Below are 9,771 nucleotides of genomic sequence, written 5' to 3' on the forward strand. Positions count from 1 at the left end.
TCCATGCCCCCGGCATTCCCATGGGGACAGACCCGAAGGTGTCGCCCCCTCCCAAGTTCTGGGGTGTCCCCCCCTTGGGAGTGTCCCCTCAGTGTCCCCCTCCCAAATTTTGGGGTGTCCCCTCCCTCCTCCCCCGCCACCCCCAAGATGGCGCCGGGGCGACCCCTCACGGCCCCACGCGCCCGCGCTGTCGCGCCAGTGACGTCACGCTCACGCGCCACACTCGAGATGGCGCTCGGCCGCGTTGCAATACCGCGGTTTGACCTTCCCAACATGGCTGCTCAGACCCAACGGCTTTGGCGCAGATTAGTGACGTCATAGAGGAGGCGGTGCGGCCTTAAAGGGGCCATGACCGCGCGGGGGCCGCGGCCGCCGCCAGGGCCGGAGCGGGGCGAGACCGGCGGCCGGTGAGGGGGGGCTGGGAGGTCCCGAGGGGTCCCGGGGGGGCTTCACCCGCTCTGGGGAGGGGGCCCGGGGGGGCTCTACCGGCTCTGGGGGTCCGGGGGGAGCGAAGGTTTTGGCGGGGGGCGGCTCTGAGGGCCGTGGCGGGGGGGGCGCTGAGGGGAGCCAGAGGCGGGGGGCGGGCAACGGGGCCTGGGGGCAGTAACGGCCCGGGAGGGGCAATAACGGCACCGGAGGGGGCAATAACGGCGTGGGTGGGGCAATAACGGCTTGGGAGGGGCAATTCATGGGCGGCCAATTAAGATGCTAGGGAGTAAATGATTAATGAGAGGGTAATAATGGCCCGGGGGGGGCAATAAGGGCCTGGGGGGGGGAATTTGTGAGGGGCAATTAAGATGTGAGGGGGGAAATTAACTGGTGGGGCGGTAATAACGGCCCGGGAGGGGCAATAACGGTTGTGAGGGCAATAAGGGTCTGGGGGGGCGAAAAAGATAAAGGAGGGGCAATAAAGACGAGGGGCAATAAAGAAAGGGGAGCAATAAAATGGGGGGGCAGTAAAGGTAAAGGGGGGCAATAAAGATAAGGGGGGGCATTATGCCATGAGGGGGCAGTTTGGGGTGGGAATTGGGGAGGGGGGCAATAAAGTTTGGAGGGGCCATAAAACCTTAGGGGGGTAGTTTGGGGGGGCTGTTTGGGACAGTGAGGGGGGGCAGTTGTCACCTGCAGGGGCCCTGGGGGTGTCACCAGGGCCCGGTGCCACCACGGTGGCAGGGGGGTGACACGTGCCAGCCTGGGTGCCGCTGTCACCTCCCCGGGGTGTCCTTGGGAAGGACAGGGGGACACCGGGGATGGCAGCAGGGTGACAGCGGGGACACAACAGGGCCGGGCCCGGTGGTGGCAGTGATGGAGTGACAACAGGGACGGGTGACAGAGCCTGGTGGCCTTGGCACGGTGTCACAAGGGGACGGTTCCTGTCCCCAAGGGAGGGGACACCAACGTCCCCTTGGGCCACTTTTCTGGGGACACCCTGGGGACACCCGGCGTTTCCATGCTGGAAGGTGGCACCTGTCTGTCACCCACTTGTCACTGCGTGTCCCTCAGTGCCACCACGTGTCACCGACTGCTCCTTTTTCCTGTTTTCTCCCCTTTTCTCCCATTTTTCCCGTTTTCCCGGTTTCTGGCAGGATTTTGGATGGGCGCAGCCCCCCCCGGCCATGGGCGAGTCACAGCAGGAGGCCAAGGTGGGACCTGTCCCCGTGGCCCCGGTGTCCCCAGGGCTGGGGGCACGGGGGCTCAGCTGTCCCTTGTCCCCGCAGGGCTCGGTGCTGAGGGGGCTGCTGGCCTTCTTCAGCCGGGAGCAGCTCCCGGCACGCGCGGTGAGCGGCGGCACCGCCGTGCCCGTGTCCCCTGTCACTGTGTCCCCGTGTCCCCTGTCACTGTGTCCTCATGTCACTGTGTCCCTGCGTCACCTTGTCACTGCATCCCCGTGTCCCTGTGTTCCTGTGTCCCCAATGTCCCCATGTCCCCAGGCACAGTGTCCCCATGTCCCAGGGACAGTGTCCCCTTGTTCCCATGTCCCCAACCCCACTGGTGCACTATGCAGAGGACACTGTCCCCATGTCCTAGTGTCCCAATGTCCCCAATAATGTCCCCATGTCCCCCAGGCGCAGTGTCCCCATGTCCCCAGTGACAGGGTCCCAATGTTCCCATTATCCCCATGTCCCCATGTCCCTAGTGTCCCAATGTCCCCATGTCCCCAATGTCCCCATGTCCCCAGTGTTGCTCAGCACACCCTGAGGGGACACAGCCTTGTCCCCTGGGGACATGTCCTGGTCCCCAACATGGCCACACCTCTCCCACCCTGGCAGCATCATGAGTCACCCCGTGCGCTTGTCCCCATCCCTTGGGGACACTGGGGACAAGGTGGGGACACCGCTGTCCCTCCGCAGGTGCTGGGCACCATCCTGGCCCTCGCCGTCGCCGTCATGGCCGTCGCCGTGCTGGGCTGGTGGCTGCGCCTCAAGAGTGAGTGCCACCCCCGGGCTGGCCCTGGGGACGGGGGTGACAGCGCTGTCCCCTCACACCGTCCCCTCCCTGTCCCCAGAGGTCCCCGCGCAGGAGCCGCCGCGCTACCGCTTCCGCAAGCGGGACAAGGTCCTGTTCTACAGCCGCAAGATCATGCGTAAGGTGACCCTTGGAGGGCAGCGGGGGTGGCACCGCGCCTAAGGTGACCCTGGGGGTGGCAGCGGGGGTGGCACTGCGCCATGACACCGTGTCCCCACCCTGCCAGGTGTCCCAGTCCACGTCGTCGCTGGTGGACGTCAGCATGGCCAGCGGCACCGCACGGCCCCGCAGCCGCAAGAAGCTCAAGATGCTGAGCATCGCCAAGAAGTGAGCGGGCAGCGGGGTGGGATCTGCGTCTGGGGCTGGGATCAGTCTGTGGGGTCGGGATCTGCGTCTGGGGCTGGGATCAGTCTGTGGGGTCGGGATCTGCGTCTGGGGCTGGGATCAGTCTGTGGGGTCGGGATCTGCGTCTGGGGCTGGGATCAGTCTGTGGGGTCGGGATCTGCGTCTGGGGCTGGGATCAGTCTGTGGGATCTGTCTGTGGGATCGGGATCTGTCTGTGGGATCGGGATCTGTCCGTGGGGTCTGTCCATGGGGTCGGGATCTGTCTGTGGGATCGGGATCTGTCCGTGGGGTCTGTCCATGGGGTCGGGATCTGTCTGTGGGATCGGGATCTGTCCCCAAATCCCTGTTGTGTCCCTGCTGTCCCCGCGGCACTGCACCCGCCGTGTCCCCACGCTGTCCCCTGGCTGTCCCCAGGGTCTCGGCCAGCTTCCTGCGCATCCAGAAGGAGCCGCCCACGCTGCAGCTGAAGGAGCCGCCGCCCTCGGTGCTGGAGGCCGACCTGACCGAGTTTGACGTGGCCTCGTCACACCTGCCCTCCGAGGTGCTCTACATGCTCAAGAACGTCCGGTGAGCGGGGCTGGGGTCTGTCCTGGGGTATCAGGATCCTTTATGGGATCAGGGTCTGGATCCATTGATGGAGTCGGGATCCATCCCTGGGGCCAGCACTGGACCGCAGGGATCGAGCTCCACCCTTGGACACCTCTCTAAGGGGATCCCTGCATCCCCCTCTCCATGGCACGTGGGGCAGGTCCCCATGTCCCTGCTGTCCCTGTGGTGTCCCTGCTGTGCCTGTGGTGACACGGCTGTCCCCGCAGGGTGCTGGGGCACTTTGAGAAGCCGCTGTTCCTGGAGCTGTGCAAGCACATGGTGTTCCAGCAGTGCCAGCAGGGCGAGGACGTGTTCCGCCCCGGCCAGCCCGACACCAGCATCTACGTCCTGCAGGAGGGCAAGCTGGAGCTGCTGCTCACCGAGGCGGTGCGGGGACACCTGGGGACACGTGGGGACATTGGGGGGACAGCACACAGCCTGCCAGGAATATTCGGGAGATAGCCAAGGACATCTTGGGACAGCCAGGGGACACCTGGGACACCCAGGGACATCTGGGACACCCAGGGACATCCGGGAGACACCCTAGGGACAGCCAGGGACACACAGGGGATACCTGGAGGCACCCAAGGGCACCTGGGCGACACCAGACACAGTCAGGGACATTCAGGGGCATTCAAGGACAAACAAGAACACCCGAGGGACACCTGGAGACACTCAGAAGCAGTTGGGGACACCCTGGAGACAGCCCAAGTTCATTCAAAGACATGCCAAGGACACCCCAAGAACATTCGAGGACACACAGGGAGTAGGAAGGGGACACTCTTGGAGACCCAAGGGACACCAGGGGACACGGGCTGTGTCCCAGCAGGACGGGAAGGAGACAGTGATGAAGGAGGTGTTCCCTGGGGACAGCGTCCACAGCCTGCTCAGCATCCTCGACGTCATCACGGTATTGGCCACATCCCCAAAGCCTTGGGGACATCGCGGGGGCTGTCCCCAAACCCTGCCATGCCCAGCTGGCATGTCCCCAGAACCCCCTAAGCTCAGTGGGTGGCTGTCCCCAGCCTGCCCAAGCTGTCCCCAAACCCCGCCAATGCAATTGTGGCCATCCCAATCCCAACCACAACTGTCCCCAAGTGTCACCAGCTGTCCCCAAACTCCTCCAGCCCAACCGTGGCCACCCCAAACCCAACCACCAAAACCCCAGTGCCACCCATGCCCTTCCCCAGTCCCCAGCTGTCCCCAGGCCCACAGGTCCCCTGACCCCGTGGTGTCCCCAGGGCCACCAGCGGCCGTACCGGACGGTGTGTGCCCGCGCGGCCGAGGACTCCACGGTGCTGCGCCTGCCGGTCGAGGCCTTCTCAGCCGTCTTTGAGAAGTACCCCGAGAGCCTGGTCAGGGTGGTGCAGGTGAGCTGGGCTCCGGGGGACCCCCGGGCGGGCCCTTGGGGAGGCAGGGGACCCATGGTGGCCTCATGTCCCCCCGCAGATCATCATGGTGCGGCTGCAGCGCGTCACCTTCCTGGCCTTGCACAACTACCTGGGCTTGACCAACGAGCTCTTCAGCCACGTGAGTTCAGGCTGAAATTTGGGGGGTCCTGGGCTGGGTTGGCTCCCTCTGATGTCCCCCCAGCCCCTCTGATGTCCGTCTGTCCCCAAACCTGCAGGACATGCAGCCCCTGCGGCTCTTCCCTCAACCTTGCCATGCCGCTCGCACCAGCCCCGTCCGGCACAGCAAGCGCAGCCTGGGCAGCACCGATGAGGGCCGGGACACCGGTGAGGCACCTGGAGGGTCCTGAGACCCCCACCCCGAGCATTTCTGGGGTCTCTGTGCTCAGTTTTGGGGGGGTCTCATCCTGCAGCCGAGCTGATGAAAGCTGCTGGCCTGGAGACGCCAGCACCGCCGCAGCTGAGCCGCTGCATCTCCATGCCCGTGGACATCTCTGGTGGGTGCCAGCCCTCCCAGGGGTGTGGCTGCCACCCTGGGGTGGCTTTGTCCCTGTTTGGTGACCCCCGTGACCCCGCCCAGGCATCCAGAAGGCTCCGCGCTCCGATTTCGACATGGCCTACGAGCGCGGGCGCATCTCAGTGTCACTGCAGGAGGACAGCACCGGCGCCTTCGGGCAGGTACAGGGGGGGTCTGTGCTGAATCCCACCCCAAATCCCACCCAAATTTCCCCTAATTCCCACCCTGAATCCCACCCCAAATCCCATCCTAAATCTCCCCCAAATCCCCCCCCAGGTGTCCCAGGAGCCCAAGGAGCGCAAGTCAGTGACGCTGGAGGAGCAGCCCTCGGGGGTCTACCACTACAGCTCCTGCGAGGAGGACACAGCCTCGGGGACAGGGACAGGGATGGGGACGTGTCCCTTCGGGCCCTACCAGGGCCGCCAGACCAGCGACATCTTCGAGGAGGCCAAGCGGGAGCTCATCAAGCTCATGAAGATCGAGGTGAGGGCTTTGTGGGGTCGGGATGGGGTTCTGGTGGGTTCCTGGTGGTCCCCCATGGCTTTTTGGTGGTCTCAGTTACCTTGATGGTGGTCCCCCATCACTTTGGGGTGGTCCTTGTGGCTTCAGGGTTGCCCCCAGTCCTCACTCTGTGGTGCGTTCCCATCTCCTCATGGTGGCCTCCATGACCTCCTGGTCATTCTCTGTCCCCGTGGCCTGTTGGTCATCCCATCCCCTCGTGGTGACCCCACAATGGTCCCGTTCTCCTTTCCAGGACCCTTCTCTCCTCAACAACCGCGTCCTGCTCCACCACGCTAAGGGCGGCACGGTCATCGCCCGCCAGGGTGACCAGGTGGGTGCTGGGGACTGTCACCTTGTGGTGGGGCAGAAACAACCCCAGAACCATGGTGGTGGTGGCGGTGGTGGTGGTGGGACCTCCCAGTTGACAGGGGACATTTCTGTAGGATGTGAGCCTGCACTTTGTGCTCTGGGGGTGCCTGCACGTGTACCAGCGCATGATCGACAAGGAGGAGGACGTGTGCCTGTTCCTGACACAGCCCGGCGAGCTGGTGGGACAGCTGGCTGTGCTCACTGGGGAGCCCCTCATCTTCACCATCAAGGCCAACCGTGACTGCACCTTCCTCAAGATCTCCAAGTCCGACTTCTACGAGTGAGTCTGTGTCCTTTGGTGTCCTTGGGGGGCCACCAGGATCTGGTGTGGCTGCATCCCCATCATCTTGTGGTGGATCTCCATCACTCTGTGGTGCTCGCTGGGACCTCAGGGATCCCACGTCTCTTTGGGGTGGTTCCCCATCACTTTGGGGTGGTCCTAAATCTCTTTGGGATGGTTGCACCACCAGAACATCTCCCCAGTGAATGTTCCCAGCCCCAGGGTGGAATTTTGGGATGTCCTGAGCAAGGCCACCACGATCCTGGTGCTTCCCCTCCTCCCTGGGGTTCTCTGTGGGGTTCCCCACCTCAGAGGGGACATTTTGGGGTCACCACGGTGCCCTGTCCCCCCCAGGATCATGCGGGAGCAGCCCAGCGTGGTGCTGAGCGTGGCCCACACCGTGGCTGCCCGCATGTCGCCCTTCGTGCGCCAGATGGACTTCGCCATCGACTGGATGGCTGTGGAGGCTGGCCGGGCGCTCTACAGGTGAGTGGCCACACCCCGGTGTCCACCTCAGCTGGGGGAGGGCCACCAGGGGTGCCACAGGCGCTGTCCCCAGGCAGGGGGACAAGTCGGACTGCACCTACATCGTGCTCAACGGGCGGCTGCGCTCGGTCATCCAGAAGGGCAGCGGCAAGAAGGAGCTGGTGGGCGAGTACGGCCGCGGTGACCTCGTGGGCGTGGTGAGTGTCACCCTGGGGACACCTCGGGGACAGCAGTCCAACGTCCTCGGGTGGCTCCATGGCCTCGTCCTGCAGGTGGAGGCGCTGACACGGCAGCCCCGGGCCACCACGGTGCATGCGGTGAGGGACACGGAGCTGGCCAAGCTGCCCGAGGGGACCCTCAACAACATCAAGCGCCGATACCCGCAGGTACCCCTGGGGGTCCCTTGGGGGGGTCCCCGTGTCCCCATGGCCCGGCTGGTGGCTGTGACTCAAACTAAAACCAACTTCAGATAAGGAGTTAGTGTTGCAGGAGGAGAGTGGAGGAAGGGGTGGTAGCACCTGAGGTCTTGAAGGATGGGTGGTGGTGGCCCTTGGGGTCTCCAAGGACAGACAGTGGTGGTGGCACCCAAAGACTGCTGTAGAACACTAGTCTGGGGTGTTGATGAGTCTCTGCCATATCTGGTGGCCATCCTTGTCCTTGTCCCCACAGGTGGTCACCCGCCTCATCCACCTCCTGAGCCAGAAGATCTTGGGGAACCTCCAGCAGCTCCGTGGGCCCTTCGCAGGTAGGACCTGGGGACAACGGGGTGGCCTCTGTGGGGCGGGTGGCCGTCACCAGAGCGGTGTGTCCACTCCTCTGTGTCCACTCAGGGCCCGGCCTGGGCATGGCCTCCAGCTCGGAGCCCATCAATCCCACCAGCAACCTGTCGACGGTGGCAGTGCTGCCTGTGTGTGACGAGGTGCCCATGGCGGCCTTCACGCTGGAGCTGCAGCATGCGCTCAACGCCATCGGTGAGTGACCACGGGACACTGGCCATGGCAGTGACCATCGGGTTGTGGCACCCTGGTGACCTGGGCTGGTGATGGTTGCAGTCCCACAGGGTGGTCTTGGCCGTGGTGGGCACCAGGAGAGTGATGATGGCATGGTGGCAGCCATGGCATGGTGACCAAAACTTGATGGCGTGATGGTGACCATAGCATGGTGGTGACTATAGCCCCATGGCACGGTGACCACAGCATGACAGTGACCATGGCACGGTGGTGACCATGGCCTGGAGATGACCACATCTCCACCTCCGCAGGCCCCACGCTGCTCCTCACCAGCGACATCATCCGCGCCCGCCTGGGCTCCTCGGCTCTGGAGAGGTAACGGCGGCGGGCAGCGGCGTGGCCACGTCCCCCAGGCCACCGCTGACCACTCGGTGCCCCGGGCAGCATCCAGGAGTACCGGCTGTCAGGCTGGCTGGCGCAGCAGGAGGACCTGCACCGCATCGTGCTCTACCAGACCGACTGCACGCTGACCCCCTGGACGCTGCGCTGCATCCGCCAGGCCGACTGCGTCCTCATTGTGGGGCTGGGCGACCAGGAGCCCGCCCTGGGCGAGGTGGGACAGGACAGGGACCTGGCGGTGGGACACTGGAACATGGGATATTGGGACAGGGGGACATGGGGACACAGGGACGTGAAATATGGGGACGTGTGTCCCATCTCTGGGGGTGTCCCAGTGCTCCGGGGGTGATGCAGCCTGGTGCTGGTGCCACCACAGCTGGAGCAGATGCTGGAGAACACGGCGGTGCGGGCGCTGAAGCAGCTGGTGCTGCTGCACCGCGAGGATGGCGCCGGCCCGGCGCGCACGGTCGAGTGGCTCAACATGCGCAGCTGGTGCTCGGGCCACCTGCACATCCGCTGCCCCCGCCGCGTCTTCTCGCGCCGCAGCCCCGCCAAGCTGGTAAGCGTCCCCTCCCCCGGCTGCCAGCCCCTCCGCAGGGGTGGCCGCTGTCACTGTCACCCACTCTGTCCCTGCCCCGCAGCGGGAGATGTACGAGAAGGTGTTTGAGAAGAGCGCCGACCGGCACAGCGACTTCTCTCGCCTGGCGCGCGTGCTCACCGGCAACACCATCGCCCTGGTGCTGGGTGGCGGCGGTGCCAGGTGGGGCACACCTGTCCCTGTGTTCCCCTGTCCCCCTGGCCTGTGTCCCTGTCCCCATATCCCTGCGTCCCTGTATATCCTGTCCCCATGGCCTGTGTGCCCGTCCCCCTGTCCCATGTCCCCGTGTCTCCGTGTCCCCATGTCTCCATATCCCCTGTCCCCATATCCCCATGTCCCTGTATCCCGAGTCTCCGTGTCCCCTGTGTCCCCATGTCCACACATCCCCCTGTCCCCACGCCCTCCTCCCACCCACACGGTGCCCACAGCCCCTGATTTATCCTGGTTTTCCCTGCACTCTCCCCGGCAGGGGCTGCTCGCACATCGGGGTCATCAAGGCCATGGAGGAGTCGGGGATCCCCATCGACCTCGTGGGGGGCACCTCCATCGGCGCCTTCATCGGCGCGCTCTACGCCGAGGAGCGCAGCGCCGTGCGCACCAAGCAGCGGGCGCGGGAGTGGGCCAGGGTGGGTGACGGGGACGTGCCCACCCCAGGGACTCGCTCAGCCTGTGCCCAGCTCTGCCCCGCTGGTGCTAACCTGGCCTCTTCCTGTTCTTCTTCTTCCTCTTGCTTTTCTTCCCTCTCCTTTCCTTCTCCTTCTTCCTCTTTTTCTGCTCCATCTTCTTTTCTTCTGCTTTCTTTTTCTGCTCTTCTTTGGTTTTTTTTCTTCTCTTTTTGCCTTATTTCTTCTCCTCCTCCTTTT

At 64.6% G+C, this 9,771-nt stretch overlaps 1 protein-coding gene across 1 annotated transcript in view; it reads left to right on the forward strand.

Moving 5' to 3' along the window:
* Window positions 1-359: 359 nt before the first annotated feature.
* LOC103824958 (patatin-like phospholipase domain-containing protein 6) overlaps window positions 360-9,771 on the forward strand; it is a 10,450-nt gene continuing 1,038 nt past the window's right edge. Inside the window, exons 1-26 of the mRNA XM_050984789.1 lie at window positions 360-407; window positions 1,587-1,778; window positions 2,352-2,427; window positions 2,507-2,589; window positions 2,693-2,793; window positions 3,226-3,378; window positions 3,627-3,786; window positions 4,229-4,309; window positions 4,641-4,769; window positions 4,849-4,929; window positions 5,027-5,135; window positions 5,222-5,305; window positions 5,389-5,486; window positions 5,602-5,808; window positions 6,080-6,157; window positions 6,270-6,475; window positions 6,830-6,961; window positions 7,035-7,158; window positions 7,234-7,347; window positions 7,631-7,706; window positions 7,792-7,932; window positions 8,223-8,286; window positions 8,356-8,524; window positions 8,687-8,869; window positions 8,952-9,070; window positions 9,378-9,768. Coding sequence (XP_050840746.1) covers window positions 1,617-1,778; window positions 2,352-2,427; window positions 2,507-2,589; window positions 2,693-2,793; window positions 3,226-3,378; window positions 3,627-3,786; window positions 4,229-4,309; window positions 4,641-4,769; window positions 4,849-4,929; window positions 5,027-5,135; window positions 5,222-5,305; window positions 5,389-5,486; window positions 5,602-5,808; window positions 6,080-6,157; window positions 6,270-6,475; window positions 6,830-6,961; window positions 7,035-7,158; window positions 7,234-7,347; window positions 7,631-7,706; window positions 7,792-7,932; window positions 8,223-8,286; window positions 8,356-8,524; window positions 8,687-8,869; window positions 8,952-9,070; window positions 9,378-9,768 — 3,321 coding nt within the window. The 5' untranslated portion in view covers window positions 360-407; window positions 1,587-1,616. The remainder of the gene's footprint in view (window positions 408-1,586; window positions 1,779-2,351; window positions 2,428-2,506; window positions 2,590-2,692; window positions 2,794-3,225; window positions 3,379-3,626; window positions 3,787-4,228; window positions 4,310-4,640; window positions 4,770-4,848; window positions 4,930-5,026; window positions 5,136-5,221; window positions 5,306-5,388; window positions 5,487-5,601; window positions 5,809-6,079; window positions 6,158-6,269; window positions 6,476-6,829; window positions 6,962-7,034; window positions 7,159-7,233; window positions 7,348-7,630; window positions 7,707-7,791; window positions 7,933-8,222; window positions 8,287-8,355; window positions 8,525-8,686; window positions 8,870-8,951; window positions 9,071-9,377; window positions 9,769-9,771) is intronic.

This window comes from Serinus canaria, chromosome 25, assembly GCF_022539315.1.
Source record: "Serinus canaria isolate serCan28SL12 chromosome 25, serCan2020, whole genome shotgun sequence".
NCBI lineage: Eukaryota > Metazoa > Chordata > Aves > Passeriformes > Fringillidae > Serinus > Serinus canaria.